General features: G+C 47.0%; 4 protein-coding genes and 1 long non-coding RNA gene across 16 annotated transcripts in view; 2 read left to right on the forward strand and 3 right to left on the reverse strand.

Annotated features, from left to right (window-relative positions):
* Positions 1-25,000, reverse strand: part of LOC125705818 (uncharacterized) — an 87,256-nt gene that overhangs the window by 54,464 nt on the left and 7,792 nt on the right. For 2 of the 5 annotated variants that reach the window (XM_048972110.1, XM_048972109.1), the window contains exon 1: positions 2,566-2,683. The exons of 1 other annotated variant lie outside the window; for it this stretch is intronic. The gene's annotated coding sequence lies outside the window, so the exon portion shown is untranslated. Of the gene's footprint in view, positions 1-2,565; positions 2,684-3,777; positions 3,862-25,000 lie in introns of those variants that run through there. 2 more of the 5 variants (XM_048972107.1, XM_048972104.1) reach the window with 2 other exon arrangements.
* Positions 1-25,000, reverse strand: part of LOC125705808 (uncharacterized) — a 63,560-nt gene that overhangs the window by 33,176 nt on the left and 5,384 nt on the right. The window contains exons 1-6 of one of the 8 annotated variants that reach the window (XM_048972077.1): positions 1,308-1,435; positions 1,015-1,228; positions 808-927; positions 567-727; positions 256-459; positions 1-139 (exon numbers count right to left, since the gene is read on the reverse strand). The exon at positions 1-139 is cut by the window's left edge and continues 109 nt beyond it. In XM_048972077.1, coding sequence (XP_048828034.1) covers positions 1-139; positions 256-459; positions 567-727; positions 808-927; positions 1,015-1,228; positions 1,308-1,342 — 873 coding nt within the window. In that variant the 5' untranslated portion in view covers positions 1,343-1,435. Of the gene's footprint in view, positions 140-255; positions 460-566; positions 728-807; positions 928-1,014; positions 1,229-1,307; positions 1,436-25,000 lie in introns of those variants that run through there. The other 7 variants (XM_048972084.1, XM_048972082.1, XM_048972078.1 and 4 more) reach the window with 7 other exon arrangements.
* LOC125705807 (germinal-center associated nuclear protein-like) overlaps positions 1-25,000 on the forward strand; it is a 78,609-nt gene that overhangs the window by 18,710 nt on the left and 34,899 nt on the right. The gene's annotated exons all lie outside the window — the stretch shown is intronic.
* Positions 1,440-3,323, reverse strand: LOC125705820 (uncharacterized). Its single transcript, XM_048972111.1, has 6 exons — positions 3,207-3,323; positions 2,540-2,761; positions 2,246-2,428; positions 1,987-2,134; positions 1,731-1,888; positions 1,440-1,587 (listed from the first exon to the last, which is right to left on the reverse strand). Exons 1-6 carry the CDS (start codon positions 3,218-3,220, stop codon positions 1,440-1,442), a joined length of 873 nt encoding a protein of 290 aa, XP_048828068.1. The 5' UTR covers positions 3,221-3,323.
* Positions 16,338-17,672, forward strand: LOC125705831 (uncharacterized). Its single transcript, XR_007381698.1, has 3 exons — positions 16,338-16,465; positions 17,405-17,473; positions 17,550-17,672. It is a non-coding gene; the product is annotated as an uncharacterized LOC125705831 (long non-coding RNA).

The raw sequence follows: 25,000 nt of genomic DNA on the forward strand, positions 1-25,000 counted from the left end.
GCCATCCAGGGTCACGGGGTTGGTTTGAAGTAGCTGATCGAATGCTGCCTGGACATCCATCTGCTGGTTGGACCCCATGGCGGCATCCCGTGCGGCGCCATGGGCAGAGCAGCTCGATCCTTCTTCAGCAGAGTCAGCGCTGGGATAAAAAAACACACACACAAATAAGTTTTACGGTTAGTGTTCAGTGGTGAGGACTTTGGTTGTATGTCTTCATGTTGGATAAGTGTATTGACAAACGTAAAACATGCCTACCTCAAGTCACCTGCCAGCCTCTTCAGCAGCATACTGGCCAGCACCACATTCTGCGACTTCTTCATTCTATAATGTTTGTCAGCCGTCGCACTAGAGTGTGTGAGGTAATCGGCCACCAAAGACTTCTGCTGGTCACTCAAGTCCTTGGTGGCCGTCTCAAAGATCCGCCGGGCCATCTGGCTGGTGACTGGATCCAGCTTGTATCTAAAATACAAAATGAATAAGAAATTCATTAATACGTCTCACACAACACCTGACAATGTGTATCTAGGGCAAATTATAGTGGGAATGAATCATGGTGATCAGCTCACTTTTGGTGTAGCCGGTTAAGGTCATTTGACGCATTGAAGATCGGACGGCCTGCAGTTGAGACGAAGAACCGTCCATCTCCTCCCTGGTCATCCGTCGTCATCCGGCTTCTCTTGGATGACAGGAGCTGTGGCCGTACCCGGGTGAAGTAGATGTCGAACCACTGTTGGCAGAGGAAAACAACTTAATTTCTGCGTTTGAAATAAACGACAAAATAAATCTTTTCAGACTTGATATACTTACCGTCTCCTCCTCAGAGGACAGTGCAAATGTGGCCACTTGCTGTGCCGATGTCTTGTGCTCCTTCACACCAATCACCGCATGGTCTGGTTCTGTCCTGCTCCTGGCCATCCACTCCTCGACCTGTACAAGACAATGATGCCCCACTGATCAGAAAGAGAACCGGCAAAAAGGAAAAGTGAAGACAAAAAAAAAGAGTACAATACTTACGGTCATGTGCTCCACCACGCCTGGTCGCTGGAGATGTTTTAGAATCACCGTGGCCTCCAGGTAGTAGAGGACCAGGCAGCATTCCGCAGACTCCAGGGGCTTCTCCTCAGGATAGACCTTGCCAAGGATTGCCAAGAAGTCGTTCTTGGCAGCCCTCAGCACGGCCCAGCAGTCCTCTGGACTGAGAGGGTCCTTCTCCAAGAGGATGGCATGTCTATGTGTGGGGGAAAAAAATAAGAATATTAGATTGCTGACAATCCTAATTAATACAATCCACATTTTAATGTGCTCACGGTGTAAGATGGCTCTGGATCTCCAGGCAGTGCATCCCAGGAGCAGTGAGGGAGATAAAAAAAACATAGAGTGTTAAACATAGACATATATATGATATATAATAATATATTAAATTTAATGGACAGTCGAACTTACCTCCTTTGGATGATCTCCTTACTCACCAACTTGGCAGAGCTCTGCTGTAGTGAGCTCAGGTACTCCACAAAGTGCTTTGCCTCGTTCCACAAGGCAATGTTGTCACGCCGCAGGTCGGTGGTGACAGTGTGGTACTTGAGGAATCTGTCAGAGGAAGGACAGGTATGTAAGTATCCATATGTACATGCAGTCATGACAAAGACAATAGCGGGAGAACTTCTTCCTCGAAGAAACAGATATGTAATACATCATATTCCTAAAATATAAAAACAAACCATGCTACCAACCTCTTCAGGCTCTTCATGTAGTTCACCTGAGTCTGCCTGGAGAGACCAGCCTCACTCAGCTCCCGAAAGAAGAGCTTCGTCTTTTCCCTCTCCCTGACAAACTCAAGGGAAGGCTCTCCGGGGTTCACAAAAAACATGAACCTGCTGACGTTTTCCACCTGGAAAGAAAAATCAGCATTAGATATATCCATTGCTTAGAAAAAAAAATCCATTGCTTAGAAAAAATAATGGAGTGTATTTTTATGGGAGACCTCACCTCCTGCTTGAAATTCTCATTCAAGAGATCCTTCTCCAAGTATGTGGCAAAGCCCTTCAGGAGGGGATGGTCCAGGGAATGTTTCCTGTACAGTCCCTTCTCCTGCATCATCTGCCTGGAGGTCTGTGGCCACTGCACCTCCCGGGTACTGCCAAATGGAAAACACATTTCGTCATACAACTGCACATTCAATGTGTGGCTCACAAACAAAAGCAAAAGGTATCAATGAAAGCTGTAAAACCAAGATAATCATACTTACACTTGAAAGGTCTCGCCGCTGCTGTCACTGACAACAATGTCTTCTGACTGCTGACTTGCAGAGCTCTCCGGTCCCTGCGCGGCTGCACCAGCCACCACAGGAACACTACTGGTCTGCGCCGGCACTGCTGGGGAGGGCATGTCTGTCACCACCATGTGCCGACGCTCCAGCTCCTGGACCAACCTTTCATAAATAATAAAAATAAACAAAATAAATAAATAAAAAACTTTAGGCAATTTCATACAGAAGAAAGATGTGAGGTGTGTAAAATAGGCTGAATTCTTTCCCACCAACCTGTCAAATATATTAGTGTCATACACAATCTCCCGCAAGTGTCTGTAGCTGAAGACCCTGCCCCACTGCAGAAGTTCAAGGGAATTCTTCTTTTCCTTCTCCATCACTTCCTGGATGGCCTCTTTCGAAGACCTCTTCATGCACACCCTAGCCAGATGCACTGAGAGGCTTGGCTGCGTCTTCTTGCACACGGGGCAGAGCAGGAAATGCCTGCTGGAAGCACTGGGGATAAAAATAAAATAAAATTAGATTTGATTCATTACTTTTAGTTGAATAAAGAAACAGTCCAGTCATCATCAACACTGTTCGTTTCGCCGTGGTTTGGATAAATAACATTTGCATATCCTGATGGCTCCTAGAATGAGTAAAGTACATAATCACAGCTATTGAACCATGTTGACTAATAACTTACATTTATATTAAAATAAAATTTAATTAATTAAACTAAACTTAAGTTGCTTCAAAATAAATAAAATCAAATTGTTTAAGTTGTGCAATGGATGCAATACGTTTTTATATTTTTTTATAATTACAATAAGTAAATATTTTAAGTTTTAACAATAGCAGTCAGTGGTCAGAGACTTTTGCACAGTGTCAGTAAAGTAGAACAAGTTTATCCACAATTTATACAGATTCAAATGAAATAAATAAATTGACCATAACTTACAACTTGGAAGCCATTCTTGAGAAGTTCTTCAACGAAAGATAAAATCTTCAACAGAATCTGGAGCTCTTGTCTCGCTGGAAGCAGAGGTAGAGTGACTTTACATGTGCAGGTCTCCTCTTAATATACCATTCTGACCGCGTCCCCCACCCCCGCCCCCCGTAGCCCCGCCCACCCCACCCCCCAGTGTCACTGTGAGGGACACCTTGAAGGACGATTTCAAATGTGGAAGAAAGTAACTTTTAAAAATGATAAGAACTGAATTTATATTTCTAAATAAAGTGATAAATCGTGAAAAAAAACGCATCATATTTCCGTATACTATAATTTACCATTTACCATTTCATTTACCAGAACAACAGATCCCTTATGTTGCTGCCCATATACATTTGATTTATGTCAGTCTTTGCCATTTAAAGACCATGTTGTGACTCGGGAAACTTTAATATAAACTGCTGGAGCTGAAATATTCTCAGTTTTACAACCCCTTGATTAATATGGAAGATCGTAATTTAATATAAACAGAATGGTAATAATGGAAGTTTGCTTTCTTGTCACAGTAATCATACCATACCACCGGAAGGCTACGGCGATTCTGAGCAACATTGGAATTTAATCCATTTTTTTCGCCGCTTTTACCCTGAAATTTCTGACTGAAATCGCTACCCCGCTCTAACGCACACTCGTACTCGCTCACTCTTTGCAGCGAGCCAGCCTTAAAGGGCCAGGATCGCATTACAGATTGTACCGAAGATTGTTCTAATCCGTAGTGTTCTGACACAGGCAATACATAAAGTGACTACTCTTATTAGCAGGAGGATAGGCTGAGTGTATAATGTTCCTAATATTTTGGTGTATTGCTCTTCATGCAATGGGGCTATCGGCATTACTGTTTGTAAAAAAATAATAATGATAATTACAATAAAATTTTTGATACATTTATCTGACTCAATCTTTTTTTTTTTTTTTACGTGACCTGCTGTTTAAGTGATCTCAGCGTAATTCATAAACATAAAAACATAAAAGATAGAGGTCTGGTGGAGAGACATATGTGACCTGCATATATATAAATGCAATATATATAATGCTATTTTTATCTTGCTAATTCCCTTGCAAACTGTAAAATAAAAGTACTATTCCTTGAGCAGGCAGTCAGTGTGTCTGAGTTTATCATGTGCTTTGCCCTGCATCACAGAGATGCAAAACAGCCATTAAGGAAACAATAGCCCTGGGCTGGTAACGGCATCCCAGGTATGTGTCCCCTAATCTCAGATGATGATCTTCCCTGCTTAAGTGAATGACCTGCCTGATTGCAATGCTGATGACTCACAGGCTGAGGAATTTGCAACTAAATAGTTGGATAAAAATTTTTTGCATTTTGGTAAATTCTCCTTATTAGTGACTTTCAGTTGAATTCCAGTGATCATCTCCATTGTTCAGTGCTCAATGTTTTGGATTAATGACATTTAAGAGAAATATTTAGGTCACTACTGATAGTTTTGTTACTTCATACCATCTGATGTGGACCCAGGCCGCATGTTAAACATGTCAAGTAAATTGGCGATTTAAATTGGCCTGTTAATGGCAGTTCCCATTAGGTGTTAGCATAGTGCTAATTATCAATGCCGGTAATCGATCTAAAATCATTTTGGAGGCCTACGTGGTCCCACTGTTAAGCAAATAAATTCAGTGAACCAAATCTGAAACAGCACAAAGACGATAACAGTCTTAAAAATGATTAGACTTAGAGCTCTTTCATTTAAAAACAAATTGAGCTTAGGCTACTTGAAGCCTACATCTAAATGCCTGTGTTTGTGTGTTTGTGTAGGTTCCTGTGATATCCTTCAAGCCCAGTAATCACCACACAATAAATATTACTTGGCTTGTGCCGTTTATTTGCACTACTACAAACAGGCTTAACGGCTTCTGGCTCAACTTCTTGTTCTAGCTAGCTTCCATTATTCCCCAGAACGTTAGCTCCCTCTAGAGGAATTATATGGGTATGCTTTCACATTCAGTTTACCACAGTTAGCCTACAGAAAATCTGTATTGGATCAGTATTTCTGTTTAGCCTACATTTTTGTGCATTACACAAATATCTTTTTTTTTGTGCAAATATCTTTGACACTAATAGGCAGTGTTGCAGGAAAATAGTAGCCTATAATGGTTAATTTAGAGAATGTGTTTCTAATTACAGAAGTGAGGGAGAGCAGAATCATGTGAAGGAGGTGTACGTTTAAGGTGGAATGGACGATAAATCCTGAGTTCAGGTACTTATGTGACAGATAATGTACATCGGGCATACTGCAAGATATGCAAGAAAGCTTTTGATGTAGGCAACATGGGCATTTCTGCTGTTCAAAGCCATGCCAAAGGACAGGGACACAAGAGGGTCCTCTCCTTTTGAGCAAGTCACTGGTGTTGTGTTAGACCATAGCTACTTGCCAGCCAGCTTTGGAGCCCTAACTGAGAATGCTCTGGTGTATATCACAGGTTTTGTTGTTAGGCAGGTCGTGAAGAAGCTGAAGTGTGATGTGCTGCAGTAGCTTGGTTAGTACAGCCGTGCCTTCACGTCTCGTCAGAACTATCATCTGCTGACCTTGCGTAACAATGGAGGCCTGCTGGTACAGTAATCCATGGTACAGTAAAGGCGATTGGCTCAGCTGAGCAGTGCATCAGACAGGCCTCCAACATCCAGTCTCTGTTGAATAGATGCACTGGAAGCAGATGTAGGTTTTCAGGATATATTTAATCTTTGTGATCACATTGCTGAAACTCAAGATGGCATTGGCAACCATCATTTCAATTTAATTTCACTTGTCTTGCTTTCACAAGTTGAGAGAAGACCATGTGGCAAAAGTACATACTCTCCAACTACAGAGCAGCAGTTTGAGGAAGAAACTGTGTAAAATAGTATTGTTACAAGGATACTAAATACTAGACACAGAGCCTCTGTCTTCCCACCCCCACCCCACAGGAAAGACACAGCCTGTGACAAAGATGCCTGTGTGTATGGACCTGCCCTGTCTATAGTTATTTTTCCAAAAAGCAGGTAAACGGATGTTCATCTTTCATATTAAATGTAAAAAAAAAAAAAGAATTTTCTTTGTCTGGAAAATGTATTGTGTACAGTTCATTGTCTATAGTTCTCTACAAGTCTATACAAATGCCCGTTGCTTTGGATAAAGGCGTCTGCCAAATGCTTAAATGCAGTAACAGTCCTAGCCGATGAGGCGCCCTAGGAGAGCATCAGCGCCGGCACCCCCCCCCCCCCCCCCCCGGCGTAGGAAAACTATAGCGGAACTAATGTTGCGTTTGGGTTGAGGTCTGGTCAGTTTTGCTGGTAACATTTTCGTTTTGCTCAGTTATAAGTGCAGCATTTGTTATGCGGCTGAGAAAGTGTTTTAAGTTATTCATGGATATTGGAGTTATTGTATGACCTGCAGTCATAAGTTAATGGCGTGAGCGAGCTGTAGCCTATTTATGTTTGTGTTTGGTTATTTTTAGGAAATTGCCTGTGTTTTTACTTATTCATTTTTTGATGTATGTGCTTTATTTTATCTAGTTCTCACGGCATGCTCGACCGGATAGATATGTGAATAAATGCCCGTGATCAGAGATCAACTTGTGTTCGTTACAAGGGGGGGGGGGGGCTCATAGGAAAGTTATGTATCATCATCATCGTCATCATCATCATTATTATTATTACTACTTAATAGGCTTTGTTTAGCAGGTAAATTCATGTGGGCTTGTTCTTTTCATATTACTAGCCAACTAGCTTTAAGAATAGTGGAATGTTACACTTTTTTCTTCCTCCGTTTGTGGCGCCCCCTGGATGAATGGCGCCCTTGGCCCATTGCCTATATTGCCAATGCCACGAGCCGGCCTGCATTAATGTAAATGCATGAGTGGTAACACAATGGGATTTATCATGGAGATTACCAGGGTCTTTCAGCTAACATTGCTGGCCTTTTTTGTGGTGTTTTGTATTTGCATTGTTCTGCACGTAGTAGGAGAGTAGTGTATGTTTATTTCGATTGGAAGAATGAAAAAATACCTATATGCGCATTACATTTTGAACATAAAAGTAGGCTGTGTTAAGAAAAACCGCTTCCCTGTCGATTTACTCGTGGCTCGGTCGTAAATACATGTCTGACATTTATAATGAACCAAGACAATAAAAATCGCTTCTCAAATTTGCCCATTTATGGTTCTTTATTTCTGAATGCCAGCTTGTTCATTTAAAAGGAGCTCTACCCCGTCCCAAGATGGCGGCTCTGTTGACGCATTCGCTCCCAAAGACGGCTGTATTCAACGCGACATCCAGTGTTTTTATCTCTGGTACTGATCTAGCTGTAGTTAGATTAAATACAGTACAACTCTTCACGTAAACCCGCATTAGAAACAGAGGTACAGAGAGAGTGTAAGGAAGCTAAACTTCATCCATTATTATAAAAAGAATAAAATACATTACTCCAGATTGCAGTGTTAGTTTGGCCTCCTTTGCATATTTTCCTTTTCCTTCACAATTCATTTATAAAAATAGATCCAGAAAAAGGAATAATTGGAATGTTTCCTTATAGAAACAGTGGGACAAGATAACACTGTGGCCGTTATGAAGCCAGGCGCCGAAAGTTGGTGACGTATCCCAGCTAATAAATGTTATTTATGAGAAAACTACAGTAATGTGGATGTCAGTTCTTCTTTATGCGTGAAGGATGGCGCAATGGCCCTGGTGGACGGCGTGGCCAATGCTGCTGACAGCCTTCGGCTATGATACAGTCCCAATGACCGAGCTGGAGCACACTTCCACTTTTAGGATTGGATGGAGAAGCAGCATACAAGATCGACAGCAAGACAACTTCACCTGTCCAGCAAACCAACCATGCTGAACTGGCCCCTACTAATGGAAGTGAGATGTACTTCTGCAGGGGGTGTTATAGGGGGAAGAACATCCTTGCGTCTGCCGGAGTGCCCCCTCAAGTGGCTGTGACCGAACTCGATGGATGAATTGGACTGCATGTACTATGGCTATGTTGAAATAATGTTCAACGAATGTTATTGACATCTAATCATAGTGCATGGAAGCAACTGTGGAGTATTAGTTCTACTATGTGGTTACATCTAAAGCCTGAAATACCTCAGTGTAATGATACTTTATGCACTGGGCATGGGGGAATGTATAATGTAGCTACACACCAAGCTCAATTACGGGTTGTCCATAATAGCTGGAGGGGCATAATGGTGTCGTGGATCGCCCAGGGGAAGCCCCTATGATGTCACGCGGGACTCCCCTGCCACACCCCCGCTGGTTTCCCTAGGAGGGAGTTGAGCAGCGGCCGTAGCGCTTCTACACCTGTCCCGAGAACCGGCAGGACCGGTTACCGTTTGCCCTCCTCTACCAGCTGATGCCCGTCGGGGTAATCGGCGAGCCTTTTTATTCGTGTCTGGCACACCTGCCGGTCTTCAGCCCTCCGTGCTAAGTTCCAGCGTTTATTCCCTGACCTGTCTCCACCTCTGTTCTGCCTCTTCCGCCCTTCGCTTATAGCCTAGCCCTCTCACTGCCGATGCCGATCGCCTGACCACCTGTCTGTTTTCACTACCTCGATTTTGGATTTTTTTTGTCTCTGTCCTGTTGCTCTCTCTCCCGGAGTTGACGGAGAAGATAAATATTGGACTGATCCGCTATAGCGTCCTCCTTATTTTCCGCAACCCCCGCCGTGATTAATGGACTCTACAGGTAAAGGGAGAATAGCTAGATACCTATACTAACAAAAGTAGGCTTTTGGACGCCTGGACGAGATTGTGATAAAACTGATAGAGGATATATATGCTCACTACGAACACGTCATACTAACCCATGTTTTGATACGAAGGGAAACGTGTGCCAATAGTACTATTGGCCCCCCCGAGATATGCTATTTGAAGTCGGTCCTCACATCCTTTGTGTGAGTACCATCCACGTCCATGAACATCTACCATACGTGCCGTATTCCGGATGTTAGAATAACACATATATTTGGAAATGGCAAAACAAAACATATTGGTTAAAAATTCGAACACCTTATGAAAGTATAAACCAAACGCAAATGTCACAAGCAACGCAGTTACTGAATATTTTTGAATGTGTGAAACTAACGTCAATATCTGTCATTACTTGTTGCACATGCTTGAAAATTAGTCAGAAATCTGTCCACTTAAAACTACGTAAATAAATTCTCTACTTGATGGGCTGGTGCTGAATGAATAGGCCAGCTGGCCAACTTGTGTCTGTGCCACTGACTGGCATCCTGTAAAAATCCCCTCACTGTAAAAAGTCCAGACAGCAAATTAGTTAACAGTAATTAGTAATCACGTGTAGTTCTCATTTATCGTGATGTAAACTTCAAAACCTTTTCTGCACATTTTAATGATTTAATTAATATTACCTAATTTGTTTATCATTTTCTGCAATCACTGTATGTTAAAGCAAGTTTTAAAACTAGCTGTAAAATTATTGATGCTGTTGTTGAGCTGAAATTTGTTGCAGGAGTGATGCCTCTGAAGAGAATAATTATCCCGATTTTATATTGAGAGAGATGGTTAATTCCATTTTAATGCAGACTGGGTTCACAGCCCCTGTTCTGCCCTTGATCTTTTGCATGCATGCTATCATGTATTAGTTTACTCTGAATTTTGATCACATGTCAAACTAAATAAATTTTGGACTGGATTCCATGTTTTTACGCTGTAAGTTACATTTTTATTTCAGCATAATTATAAGATCCCGCAGGTAGAAAATAAGTCTGTTACTTAATAAATGACCATAAAGTAGTTGCTGCTGTATATATTCCATAAATATACTGAACTGGAGTTCTATGCATCCTTACAAAGTAATAACTGTAAGCGTTCTTTAAGTATGAAAGAGTTTAGGACATTGTCACCTGCAGTGGATGGCCACATGTCCCCATAATTATAACTTTAGATTATATTTCTGCATGACTGAGTATTCACTGAGTAACTGGTAGTGTTGGATGGTATTCACGCCTCATATTTACCATTTATATCAGTCTTCAAAGTGTTTAGATTATTAAGGCTGGTCTTGGTTGTTTTCTTGCCTGGAGAAACAGAAGTTTGATGCCATGACGCCACAGCTGCTCGCCGTTCCTGTCAGTACGGTGGAGGTAAGAGTTTGAAACGTTCATCAGCCTGTCAGCTACGCATCTCGCCTGGATACAGGACTCAGCTTTTATTCTTCCGTAATACGCCCTAAGCCCCTCACTCTACTCAATCTCAGTGCTGTTTGGTAGTAAATAAGTCATTGTCACTGACTGCCACAGATTACGGAAATTAAATGGCACAAGTGTAACCCTGTCATTTTAAAGAGGGTAAACTCTGATCAGGAAATTTACGATGTCAGAATAAACTGATTTTTTAAAAGAACTAACTAATGTGCCCTAATAAGGAAATGCATACAATCAGAATAAAATATCTGTGGTTTTTAACAGTGGTACAGTAACAGTCTGATAAAGAAAGGTATCAGATCAATATATCTATAGCATGTAATGGAACTTGCATGAATATATTCTCCCCTCCGGAATTCATAGTTCCAGTAGTTATCTGAAATTGCCGTTATTCGGAAAATTACAGACTATGAACAAAAACGGACAATGCAAGAAAATAAAAGAATGTGTATGACGGAACTCTAGAGTCACATTCAAGAAACACCATAAATGCTACTCATACACAGTTGGGGGGCAGGGGTCAATACATAGACCAAGTCCTTGTGCCTGTAATCGGAAGGTCACCGGTTCAAACCCAGCCTCAGCACGTCTGCGGGTCCTTAATTCCCCCCAGCTCCCTAGACGCCCCAACAGGTAGCTGCCCTTCACAGACAACTTACTCCACAAAGGGCATGTTGAGGGAGACACAAAAAACGCAATATCCCCACAGGGATATTATTATTATTATTAGAAGTTGTAGACGATGAATTCCAGCTGAATGATGTTAATTTACACATTGCTGAAACTAAAGTGGAACACCTCAACATAAATGATCTAGAAGCAGGCAGTGTGAAGGTGTCCACATCACATGGCGATGTGGTGAAGGGGCCTCTGCAAACAACGTATGGGAAACAGAAGAAAGGAAAGAACCGGCAAAATTACACCCCACTGTCAAAAACGAGAGCCGGTGGCTGAAGCTGAACATCCTTCTCAGCCTGTTATTTGAATTTGTCAAATTGTTTTTAATCATTGTGGGATTAGCCCCATTGAACCCTTCACATACATACTTACAGCATCTCTAATATACTTTGAATTGTAAACATGTTTCTTCTCTACATCCATCCATCCATTTTCCAAACCGCTTATCCTATCGGGTCGCGGGGGGTCCGGAGCCTATCCCGGAAGCAATGGGCACGAGGCTGGGAACAACCCAGGATGGGGGGCCAGCCCATCGCAGGGCACACTCACACACCATTCACTCACACAGGCACACCTATGGGCAATTTAGCGACTCCAATTAGCCTCAGCATGTTTTTGGACTGTGGGGGGAAACCGGAGTACCCGGAGGAAACCCCACGATGACATGGGGAGAACATGCAAACTCCACACACATGTGACCCAGGCGAAGACTCGAACCTGGGTCCCAGAGGTGTGAGGCAACAGTGCTAACCACTGCACCACCATGCCGCCCCTACATCCATTTATTTCTTACCTATTATGCAATGTAAGGGGAATCTTACTAATGCTAATAATTACAACTAATATTGTAACTGTGTTTTGCTTATGTTTGGAAGTCCTGCGTGCATGCGTGCCTGCATGTGTGCATGCCTGTGTAAGTACCTACCTGTCTGCGTGCCTGTGTACATGTCTGCCTGTGTGAGTGCATGCGTGCATGCGTGTGCGTGCATGAGTGCATGAGTGGGTGCGTGCATTCCTGCATTGGGTTCGAAGCCAAGTATAGTCTGAAAAACTGAACTCTGTGACACTTGCCACAGATCCCGAAACTGAGGCAGCATCAACAGTGAGACGTGCCCGCCGCCTGGACAGCACAGACAGCCTGGGGGGGATGTCACCCTCCGAAGCCATGGTGCTCCAATGCAAGAACATTCCAGCCAGTCTTAACAGCAAGGACATCCTGGGGGAACATTTCCGCCAGTTCGGACGTGTGCAGCGGATCTTCTGCAGGCCCCAGAAGAACCTGGCCATAGTGCACTTCCACGACCATGTGAGCAATGGCTTTGCACACCTTTGGGGGGGGGGGCTTGGTCGCTGTACTCATTAGGCTGTGGTCTCGTCCATGATCTCCCGGGCTTTCCTCACTGACTTTTGGTATCTTTCAGGCTTCTGCTGCCAAAGCCAAGAAGAAGGGCAAACTGCTGCGCAGGCATGAGCTCACCATCTTCTGGCAGAGGAAGAAGCAGAGTGAGTGACTATTACGGTGCTCTCTATCTGTGCATCGAGCCAAGGCCAGGGCGGGGTCTTTGTGACTCGTTGCAGCCTTTCATTCCCATGTCAGCTGTTTCGATGAACTGGTTCTGTGTGTCTCTTAGGTCCAGGAGAGAAGGGCCAAAGGCCTCCAGATGACCCTGATCCTCAGAGCCAGGCAGGAGGCTTTGAGTCAGCCCCTGTCTGCAAAGCCCTCTCCAAATCCACCTCCGGCTGGTCCTCCAGCTCATCCCTATCCAGAGGGTAATCTTGTCTTTAAATCATTCTCTTACCGTAAGAGTAAATAACTCAATTTTACAATAAGATGGCCGGGTCTTTATTAAATTAAGTTAGGGAAGAAAATCACCTTTTTGAAACCCAATGCAAGTTCTTTAAAAAAAAATAAAAATCTGGATCACTCTGGTTTTTTATTATGTATACATTTTGTTTGTTTTTTTTCCAAGCAGCTTGAGTTATGTTAGGTCATCTGGTAATGAAACTCTTTACCTCAGGCTCGGATTCGTGACATTAAAGTCAAACTGAGTTCTTTGGCTGCTATGCCCCCTACTGGCCAGGTGTTCAAAGGAGCCCAGGTTTTGCCAGCTTTTAGAAGCTCTTCAGCCTTTGGTCTGTCCCTCTCAGGTCACCAGCCAAGAAACCCCTGGCGACAAAGGCCCTGCAGTTTGAGAGTGAGCCGCAGATGGAGCCCAGCCCAGACGGCCTCGAATCCGAACATCTAGCCAGCAGCCTCCCCTCTCCCCTCTTCCACCTGATTGGCCAGGTAGCTGAAACCGCAGAGGAGAAGTATCGTCTGCTAGAGCAGCGGGACAAGATCCTGCGACAGGGTAGGTCCCCCTAGGGTCACATTGCTGAGCCACCCCCCCCTCCCACCCCAAAGTGAATCGCCAGCTGACACGGTCTCCTCTGGCACAGCTCGGCCCAAGAGGACCGACCTGGATCTGTCCAAGGTGTTTGTGGGTACGTGTCCTGACATGTGTCCGGAGAAGGAGCATTACATGAGGGAGACCCGGAACCAACTGAGCTCTTTTGAGGTCATCCCCAACACGGAGAAGGTATCACCACCCCTGCCCCTCTTTCCTAATGCTTCCCCCTCCCCGCCATGAATTGACAGACCACAGGCTGCAAATCACCCTCTGCACCCCACGCAGGTGGACCACACTGCTGCCATTAAGGAGTACAGCAGGTCCTCTGCTGACCAGGAGGAGCCCCTCCCCCATGAACTGCGGCCCCTTACTGTGCTGAACATGACCATGAACTACCTGGTTACCCAGGTCATGGACCAGGGTGAGGACAACTACCGTGACTGGTATGACTTTGTGTGGAACCGCACACGAGGTATCCGGAAGGTGAGCAACATTAGTCCGTGTCTCATTATTCCTGTGCCCTGCGGGCCTCGTCCTGATCCTTTTTCTGGGCCATCTGCAGGATATCACTCAGCAGCACCTGTGCGACCCGCTTACGGTGTCCCTTATTGAAAAGTGCGCCCGCTTCCACATCCACTGCGCACACCACCTGTGCCAGGAGCCCATGATGTCCTTTGATGCTAAGATCAACAATGAAAACCTGACCAAATGCCTGCAGAGCCTCAAGGAGATGTACCAGGACCTGGCCAGCAAGAACATCTACTGCCCTCATGAGGCAGAGTTTCGGCAGTACAGCGTGCTCCTGAAGCTCAATGATGGAGACATCCTCCGGTGGGTGGCTGGCCGGCAGTCGGTGTCCCGTGTCACCGTGGCACCTCTCCAGCTGAGAGGGAGGTGCAGCAATTCCGGGCGGAGCTCCGAAACTCTCCGGAGGTGAAGTTTGCCGTCCAGGCCTTTGCCGCTGTCAACAGCAACAACTTCGTGAGGTTCTTCAAGCTGGTCAAGGTGGCCTCGTATCTGGCTGGTTGCATCTTGCACCGCTACTTCGACCAGGTGGGGGAGCCGTTGCTCCGCTCCCTACATCCTCATCAGCCCCAATACCTCACTTACCTGGACCGCTCTGGTGCCCCCTACAGGTGCGCCGTGAGGCTCTGCGGGCCCTGAATGTGGCCTACAGCTCCCGTGGTTCCACCACATTCCCGGTCGAAGACCTGGTCCGGATGCTCATGTTCCAGAATGCCGGCGAGGCTTCGGACCTCGCGCTGCAGTATGGGCTCGCGGTCGATGCAGGGTAAGGCTGGGCTGTGCTTCGTTGTCCCTTTTGTGTTGGGGGCACGGTGGCTTATCTCTGATGGGGGTGCTAATCTATGATGGGTGGTATATTTTATTGAAGCTCTGCTCCATGGTGGAGCTAAGCCGGACAGCGTACCAGGAGCCTGAGATCCAGCCACGTCCAAAGCGCTCTGTGGCCATCGCAAGGAAGCGGGAGGTGCTGGTGGGCCAAGTGGTCAACGGCGCGCCACTGCCCAACCCACCCCAACACACACCCGTCAACAGCTTTGACAGCCGCAACCGGGGATGGGCAGCCAGCGGAGGCAGGCAGTGTGCCCAGGGCTGGTGCGTCTGCACTCCACCTTCCGCTAACTGTTACGCTTCGTCCACCTTCTGGCCTCTGATTGTAATTTTGTCATTTTTCCTGCCCACGCTGTAGCAGCCTCCCCTCAGAGGCCCCCCATTGAGCTGGATGCGCGGGCCCTCCAGCACCGATCCAAGATCCAAGGGAGCTGGCCTCCCTGGTAGAGAGGAGAGTGGAGCACTTGGGGCATCTCCGTCGGAGGCACCACCAGTCGCCCCACCTACGCCTCCCCCACCGGAGCCCGTTTACACAGAGCAGGTGATAGATTGCTCATTGCTGCGTGTCAACCCAGTAGCAGTGTGTTGGTATTGCCATAGTAATGACAAATAACCCCCCCCCCCTTGCAGGACATCGCCACGGAGGTAGAGGCCATGCTGGAGGAGGTAGTGCAGGCCGAGGTGGCTGACGTGGCTGCCACCGGAGCCGAGTACATCTCTGCTGCACTCAGGTAGGAGCGTGAGCCAGATAGGGAGCAGTGGCCTCTAGAGGGTTGTCACACTCAACCAACACCAGTTTGGTGATGTGGATGGGTTGTTGCAGCATGTGGAGGCAGTGCTGAGTGAGGTGGTGGAGCAGATGCTGCGGGAGGTTTCTGCTGCCGAGATCCAGGCAGAGAGGGAGCATATCGCTGAGGAGAAGCGCAGGATGGAGGAAGCCAGGTAGGCCTCACCTGTCTGGGCTGGGGAGGAGGGGTGGGTGCATTTTGAGGGGATGTGCCATCTGATGGGCCTGTCTCTGTCAGGAGAAAGCAGGAACACGAGGAGCTCCTGGCCCGGCTCAGCAAGACACTGTGTGCCGAGATCACATCGTGGAGACTGCCTCAACAGAGATCAGGTACTGGTGAGCCAAGGGGGATCAGAGGTCATAGAGAGTGTTCAGATAACTGTATATAGGCTGAACGCATGCCCCTTCGTGCCAGGCGTGCCCAAGAAGAGCAGGCAGAATGTGTGGCTCGCAGCTCACAAGACGTGTGTGAGGTACTGCTGGAGGAGACGCTGTGTGGTGAGCTCACCCTGCTGGCCCAAGACGTCCTGGAAGCAGAGTCCTGGAAGCAGAGGTTCATCAAAAGGTAAGGGGCCGGATATTTTGCCCACATGCTCGCCGACAACCGGGCTTCACCCTGTGCATGTGTTGCAGGTGGCGTGATGTGGTGGCCGTGCGCAGGCAGCTGAAGCGACAGATGCGTGATTTTCCTGCTGCCCCTGGCTGTGTGGACCCCCGCTTCAGGCTGCAGGCCTTGGCCCCCAGTGCCCCCCCCTCACCCTGCCTGGACAGGCTGGCCCGGGGCGTGGTCAACCTGGGGCACGCTGGGGACCTCTCTGTTTCCTGCACCAGGTACATCTCTCTCACAGCATAATAATGCTGACATAATATTCATAATAGAGGTGCACCGATCCCACTTTTTCAGTGCCAATATAATCTTGATACCTGAACATAAGGTATTGGCTGATTATGAGTATGATCCAGGACCAAAGCTCTTTTTTTTTTTCCAAGCTAGTAAATACAAATGGAAAAGAAGTTTTAATTAGCCCACAAGAAACATACACCTCTTTTGTGCATCTTGTATTGAGCATTTTTGAGACATTTTGCAGTTGTTTGAATATCTTCACAAGTACACCCAAGTGGCATGCGTCACTTTTCACTGTGATAGCAGCACCTCGTGTATCAAGCTATAGCGAGTGCGCAAAACAGCCCAAGCTGGAAAATCCATCGCTTTTTTTCATATTACTTGCATTGCCTTAATTGAGTGCACTATTAGTGGGATTTTCCACTGAATGTTACTTTGTTTTTACAAAGATCGCAAATCGCTGTGCTACTGGTTGTTTCAAGCATAAAATTCTTCCAGGTTTTAGACATGGGCCAGGCAAGTTGCATTTGCTACCATCACCTGATCCTTCCACTACAAAGGACATGCACATGACGTCATAGCAGGGGAAGTCACTGCACTCACACACACTGAGTGTCAAAAAACCGAGGAAGCGTTAACGTTCAGCTTGAATGCCACAAAAAATAAAAAAGGGGGGAAAGCTGTTGTGCGATTTGATTGTACCACTCAGTATAAGAAGAAATAGACTGGCAATAACTAAATAATTATTGAACATGGATCGGTCACATGTGGCCGATGTCCGATCCGTCTGATTAGGTATCGGGGCACCTCTGCTGAATTAGACAGTACTTCCCAAAATGACTTCCGTCCTGTCCGTTTATTTTGCTGGCCATTGATTTGCTATAGTGTTAAGTGTACCGATGCTGACACTCTGCTGCCTTCTGCAGGTTGGCGAAGATGCGAAGGGAAACCGAGCATCAGATGAAGGTTCACTTGTTCTACCAGCAGCTCCTGAGGTATGGTGCTACTGTAGAGTAGCTGTTAGCCATTCATCACTCTCCATGTGCTCATCTACATCTCCATCCACTTCAGCGAATCTGTGTGGGGGCCACTGGACCTGCTCAGTCTGGTGGCAGCAAGCGTCTCGAACCCATCTGACACAATCTTCTGGAAGGCAGCCCTCTTGTTGCCAAGTGATCATGAAAGAGATGCCAATGTTGCTAACCAGCCAGTGTTAGTTGGGTTTAGAGGTCCTGGAGCTTACATTTGTGCCCCCCTCCCATCTCTGATGCAGGATTTTGACAGAATGGCTGGAGTCCAAATTCGGTAACTCGGAGAAGCAAGAACACAGGGAGATGGTCCCCAACGGACACATGCAAACCTTGAGCATCAGCAGCGGCCTGCGGAGCGTGGGGGAGCGCATGCACACAGTGCACGTGTGTGTGAAGGTGTGGCAGATAGGGGGGAACTTGCCGATGAATATCGACAGGCTTCATGCCCCTGTGTTGCATGTTCTGTCATTAATGTTAGTCTAGCATAGCTTAACATAGCCTAGCATAGTCTGGCACTATGTGATATTAGCAGGTCCTGTGGTAACACAGATGTTTGCGAAGGGTGCAAGTGCAGGAAGTGAGGCCATGTTTCTCACTGTGGGTCAGGTGGCCCGCGGGCCCCTCAGCGAGGAAGGCCAGTTGGCATTGGAGAAGCGGAAGGGGCTGATGGGCATGGGCGCCCTGCTGATGCTGCTGCCCTCGGCAGTCAGTCCCGGGGCTGATGAGGAAGACGGGGACATCTTCCTGTTATCCGCCCTGCTGCAGCTCCGGCAGATTCAGCAGGCTAATGCCTGGCCACATAGCATTAGCAGGGCAGGCTGGGCACAGGGCCAGCGATGAACGGCTAGAGGAAGGTGTGACACTAACCGTGTCTATGACAACAGGTGTCGCGTGGGATTCGCTTACTTTACTTATAGCATTTCTCTTGAGGCTATGTTTACGTATGCAGAGCTAATACAGTTGGTTTGTTCCTCCTGTCTGACCATCGGTTTCCTTTCCCTGTAAGACCTGATGCTTCAGACACTCATTGAGGAAGGTTTGATTTCAGAGTACATGTTCGTCCATATCCCCGAGACCACGAACGAACCCCAAGGATCCGAGCAGGTGAGTGTGCATGTTGTCGCTGGCCTCGGTAAGATTGAACCATCCCATTGACTATCACCCCCGTCTCCCCGCAGATCCGCCATGCCGTCAGGTGGCTCGCTGCCCGCTCCACGGCACCAGCCCGGCTCGTCTCGCAGACGTTGGTGCAGGTTGTGGAGGCCGGGCTCTGCCGCGAGTTTGCTGGTAGGCTTCACCGTGATCGGAGGGACCGTGACATGGCGGGACTGCCCTCCCAGGGCCCTGCACCCGTCATCGGCCTCTACAACACTGTCCTGGCTTTCTTGGCTGGCCTTGTGTCGTCCCCGAGTCTGGCTGGCCTCTCCTGGCCCGTGGCAGAGTTCTCGGTGCCAGGGGGTGGTGACTGCCTACCACATCTGCTCTGGAACTCGGCTGAGCACCTGGAGTGGCTCCAGGGGGCAGTCCTGAGCCTGCGGCTGCCCGACTGGCCGCTGCCAGCCGTGGGGGGTATGTCCATGCCTCAGATTCGGAATTCGGATTTCTTGCTAAGTGGCTGCTTCTTAGTCTGTTTCCTTAAATTTCTGCTGCTGCCACCGCTCCCCCCACCCAGCTCCTTGGAGCCAGCTGGTTGCCTCCATCTTCCAGTACGTATCTCAAATCCCATGGTCCCGCCACAGCCAGCCACTCCTTATGTCCCAGTTGGAGAACCTTTTGGAGAGGCTGCGTCAGGACTGTGTGGGCCGAGGTGGGGGGCCGGACAAGGAGCCCACTTTCTGGGAGGTGCCCTGGGACGAAATTGTCATGCTCTGTGTAGAGCACCAACTCCTGGACTGGAACCCTCCTGGGTGCCCCGTGAGTGAAGGTGAGGGGGGTGGGGTGGGTCTGACGTTTGGGGGGGCCTACTGGGGATGCCATGCAGGTGTGAACCTATCCCACCATCTTCAGATGTCATCAGTGACGACGGAGAAATCCCGGTGTATTTCCTGAGCGATGGGCGTCCTGCTGGGTGGATGCCGTAAAGCAGACGCACAGGGACAAGCAGCAGGGGAAGGCAGGGTAAGAGCCAGCCAGCCATGTAAATCTAACACATTCCAGATAGCTGGAACCTGCAGATTTAATGAATATTATTTACTATTAAATGGAAGAAGAGGGAAAGCCATCAGCTTCCAGTCTTGCTCATATCCCCAAGAGTGGTGTACAATACTGGCTTCTTATCCAAAGTCTCTGCCATTGCAGGTGTCACCAGAGCATGTGGCCTCATCCTCGAATGGCCAGGCCACGTCTTCAACAGAAGCTGTTTCACAGCATGGTTGAGGACCCTGAGTCCGGATCCGGTGTTGCCCCTGTTTTGGATGCTGCCTCCAGCCCCCAGGACCTCCTGGCTCGCATTGAGGAGGAGAAAGAACAGAGCCGCAGGTCTCTACATGCTACACACGTGTACTCTCTCATGTGAGTTGTGGCATAAACATTGAGCCATTTCCTGTTTGACTTGGATCTGCAGGTTCGAGGACCAGCTGCGTACCTGGCTTGACGTCGAGTCCCTGGGCCCTTCCTCTTCCTCCTCACCACTTTTCTTGCCTTCTTCGTTACTGTCTGTACCGGAGATCGTAGTGCCCTCCCCAAAGATGGCTGCCCCACCTGCACTTGCCCTGGTATTGACCCTGTGCTACACAGTTGCTCACATTTTAAGACCCCAAGTACCCTGTGCTCATCAGTTGAGACTGTTTCTGTGCCCATTTTTGTAGCAGAAGGAGCGCAGTGTCCGCAGTGACCAGGCCAGGGGAGCTGCCAGTTCTATGGTGAGGCGTCTACAGGAGCTGGAGCAGCTGATCTCTGCAAGCCGGGAGGAGGAGCTCGAAACCGGAGTACCCCCCACGACGACATGGGGAGAACATGCAAACTCCACACACATGTGACACAGGCGGCGACTCAAACCTGGGTCCCAGAGGTGTGAGGCACCACTGCACCACCATGCCACCCCCAAGATATACATTACCGCTCAAAAGTTTGGGATCACATGCAAATTTCTTTGTTTTCCAAAGAAAAACACATTTCTGCATCTTTTTGCCTCGGTCTCAAAAGGCACCAAGCTAGAACCGGCCCCGTGTTAGTGGAAACGGGGCTTGTGACTTGTACTCATGCATAATATTCTGCGGGTCGCTCAGCAGCGCAGCATATGAAACTAGACTCGGATTGTAAGTGTGTGGTTTTGATAATTGATGTATGGATGGATGGATCCTTAATAAGAGATATAAACAATAAGGTCCAGTCGCCAACTAATCATGTAAAATACGTCATAAACTCATGGTTGTTAAACCCAGAATCAAAGTCAACTTGCACATTTCAATTTTGGTTCGATATAATCACGTTGTCCTTAACCCTCCAGTGCAGGAGGGGACGGTAATGCGCATCGAATGTTTCCGAACCTGTGTGTGATACAACCGAGGAAGAGCCGATGACTTCGGGGGAGGAGGGGCAGGCGACTCGGAAGAAAAAGCAGCAGAACCCAATGCAGCCTGTAGCCCATTCAAAGGCCTACTGTTGGACCTCTGCTTATTTTGCAATACGTCTTTAGTACGGACTGAAAAATGTCCGATTTCGATGAGTTTGAGAAGCAGTTAAGCGAAAATCGGCAAGGTAAGTTTGGCTTTGAAGATCGGTGTATGCTCCCTGTTTTAGGGTAATAAAGTGGCCGGCGTGTCCTAGCGCCGAGGATGGTGCGGAGGGCACTTCTGCTGGTTCCGAAAAGAAAAGCGCGGCTGGGAAATCGGTGCCTTTTATCCGAGCGCTCGCCGATTCTGAAACCTGCCCGATTCTTCTTCTCCCAGCTGCCGCAGGATCCCCGAAAACTGACCGCTTTGGTAAATCAGTGACATTCTTTGCTTGGCATTGTTATAGAGATCGCTATAACATCCATCAGTGCCCGGCGTACATAACATGGACATTTCAATGAAACGTTATTGGGGTGCACTCGATGTGAAAGCCTGCGGTTTTATTTATTTAATTATCATCACTTGGATCATAAATTGCGACCCGCGTATTTTCATTCGCAGTAACACACTATGCATGGATGTTTGTTGCAAGCGTTATAAGATAACGACGTCATACTGATTTGAAGTTGGCTTATTTCACTCGCGCCGTTTGCTCGTGGTCATTATCCGGCATGTTGACGGTTTGCTGTGATCGGCCGGCTTTGGGCGCCGTGCCGCTCTGTCTGCAGGGGTCGTCTCCACCGTGGTTCCAGACTCGCCACACAAGCTCTTTGTCGGAGGCCTGCCCAACTATCTCAGTGACGATCAGGTACCCCGCCCTCAGTCTCTGTCGCCGGGGAGCCGACCCACAACCCTCCTGTGTTTCTGTCCCACTGCTGCACGTGGAACTCAAGCAGGCATGCACACACACGCACGCACGCACGCACGCGCACGCACATACAATACATACATAAAATAAACACTCGTCTCTGTGTAACTGATTAGTAGGAAAAGAAAGCCTGTCAAAGTTACCTCACCGCTTAAAATTCATTACAAGATACTGGGGGGTCAGCATCATGTTTAAAGCTAGCTGCTGAAAATAGCCGCACATTTGAGGTTTTTTTTTTTTTTTTTTTAAAGATATTCATGGGATTTATTAAACATTTATTAGACATGTAGGTAATGAGTTGACAGTTACATTACGCTCATTGTTTATCCAGCTGTAAATTATGAAGATATTGAGACCCCGCTAATGTAAAAGGTACGTTTCCCAAAACCTCATGTTATCGACTTGCATAGTTGGAAATAACCTTATTAGCAACAAAGGCTTTGGGAAACGTGCCTTACAGCTGGCGGCTTGCCAAACCAGTCACGTAGCCAGTCCCTGTGCTGCCTGTTGCTGGGTACCCTGGAATATTTGTATATCGGGTTAATTGCTGAGTGTTAGTCGGATGAATCAGCCGCGTCGTTTTGCTGCATGAAAATTTAAAATCGAGTCATCTGCGCGTCACCTAACTGACGAATACCTCCACATTGCCGTACACCTGTGTTTGCCCAATCCCAGTCCTCGGGGAACCGCCGACTGTCCACATTTTCGCTCCCTCCTAGCTCCCAGCCAATCAGGAACACCGAATACCTGGTACAGGTGCGCTGAGAGGAAGCAAAAACGTGGACTGACCGGGGGGGTACCCCCGAGGACTGGGCTGGGAAACACTACCATAGACTGTGCTTGAAATGTGGGGGAGATCGACCAAGTCCCCAAACGCTTCAGTATTCGCAGACGTGCCGTGTCTCACGTCCATGTCCGCACACTGAGAACGATGACTTCACATCCCGTTAACAGCGATGGGGAGCTGCGGAAGAATCGTTCCCTACATTGCTGTGTCGCTCGAAAGGCAGAAAATACTTCGGACCTTTTTCCCGGTGAACGATTATCAGCTTCACTGGAGTTTTCACACCCTATTCTGTTATGACGTCAGTTGAGGTCGTCTTTTGAAAGTGTTGAAAGGGTCACATTTTAGACATTTTCTACTTCTCATTAGCATCTTTTATGATTTTTTTTTTTCTTCCTGTTGGAGAAAGCGTCAGGCTTTCCACTCCAACTCTGCACACAGGACCAAACTACAATACAGTATATGTTGGAGAAAGCGACAGGCTTTCCACTCCAACTCTGTACACACCATTAATTACGAGACAACACACTTAGAGTTTTACTTGCACAAGGGTAACCACACTCTCTGCATGCTAGGCTACAAAGGAATGTGTTACCAAGGGTGGTTCCCCTTGGCACCTTTATTTATAGTCAATGGGGGGCAGGGGTCTTGGAGTGAGAACAAAGAAAAGACTGTGAGAGTAAGAAGAAGTTCTGGTTTTACTCAGGTAGACAACTATTTAAACACGTGCTCAGGATACGTGTAAACTAATATAATCTAAAGTATGAAGGTAAAGGAAAACAAAATAATGTATATACATATTTACACTCATTGCTGATTATACAGAAATGATAACAAATGATTACTAACAGTTTCTTCAACCTAACAGTCCCTCCTGTTTATCATGACAGTATGATCAGAAGCATCAGTATTGTACAAATTGCAAAAACACTTTCAGCACAACCGTCATTCAGATCACATCATCATCATTATTAAGAGGGCTAGACAAGGTTAGTAAATCCATTCGTTCTTCTGCAGTGTCGCTCCTCTCGGTGCGCTGGCGATGTCGTCAGGTGTCCTCGGATCCGGCTCGAAGGACCAAATTATATGTTGGAGAAAGCGTCAGGCTTTCCACTCCAACTCTGCACACAGGACCAAACTACAATACAGTATATGTTGGAGAAAGCGACAGGCTTTCCACTCCAACTCTGTACACACCATTAATTACGAGACAACACACTTAGAGTTTTACTTGCACAAGGGTAACCACACTCTCTGCATGCTAGGCTACAAAGGAATGTGTTACCAAGGGTGGTTCCCCTTGGCACCTTTATTTATAGTCAATGGGGGGCAGGGGTCTTGGAGTGAGAACAAAGAAAAGACTGTGAGAGTAAGAAGAAGTTCTGGTTTTACTCAGGTAGACAACTATTTAAACACGTGCTCAGGATACGTGTAAACTAATATAATCTAAAGTATGAAGGTAAAGGAAAACAAAATAATGTATATACATATTTACACTCATTGCTGATTATACAGAAATGATAACAAATGATTACTAACAGTTTCTTCAACCTAACACTTCCTATATCGCCACCCCACTGAAATCGGCCCATTATAGACGGGCATTTAATAGTTTACCTATTTATTTTGCAAAAGTTAATCGCAAAACGTTTTGCGTCCACCCCTGCATTGTAACATTTTGAGCTCCGGTGTCCCACTCACTTTAGCCTAAACTGTTAAAAATGGCAAGACTCAGCCCACAAGATAGTGATCGCGGTTTCAGTGAAAGGTAAGTGAGAAGTGCAGTCAGTTTGTTTTTCTTTGATTTTTTTCCTCCTTTTCGGATTGTCATCGTAATCTTTCTTATCCAGTGTGAGTCACATGTAATCCAAGTCAAGAGGAAGGCTGTACCAAAGCAGCACTGGGGGGAGAGAGTTTGAATCCAGCAGAACTGTTAATGTATTTCACGTCAAAGCCAGTGACTCCTTTCTGAAGTCAGTGGTTAATGCGGCTTTACAGTAGATTCCTGTAGAATAAGTGAGGAATGATGTTAGCAGAGCTATTTCGTCCTGTTTGGCTTCAAGCCGTGGCCCCTTTAGCAGGACCCTGTGGCGGCTCTTAGCTTTACCTGTGAGTTTATCTCCTGTAGGCTTTGTCCCTCTAATTAACTGCACGAATGTGGTTCTTGGTTTTAAGAACAGGAAGTCAGTGATTCGGCTGGGTTTGTGTTCTGCCGAGTCGCCCCCCCCCCTCCACATTGTATACATGGAACACTTAACATATAATTAGCTGTTTTTATTTAGTTT

Source organism: Brienomyrus brachyistius, chromosome 13 (assembly GCF_023856365.1).
Source record: "Brienomyrus brachyistius isolate T26 chromosome 13, BBRACH_0.4, whole genome shotgun sequence".
Lineage (NCBI taxonomy): Eukaryota > Metazoa > Chordata > Actinopteri > Osteoglossiformes > Mormyridae > Brienomyrus > Brienomyrus brachyistius.

Coding starts and splice junctions, on each gene's coding strand:
- LOC125705820 (XM_048972111.1), bottom strand. Junction 2,429..2,539: donor GACACTAATATATTTGACAG/GTTGGTGGGAAA, acceptor TATTTATGAAAG/GTTGGTCCAGGAGCTGGAGC. Junction 1,889..1,986: donor ATGAGAATTTCAAGCAGGAG/GTGAGGTCTCCC, acceptor TTTTCTTTCCAG/GTGGAAAACGTCAGCAGGTT.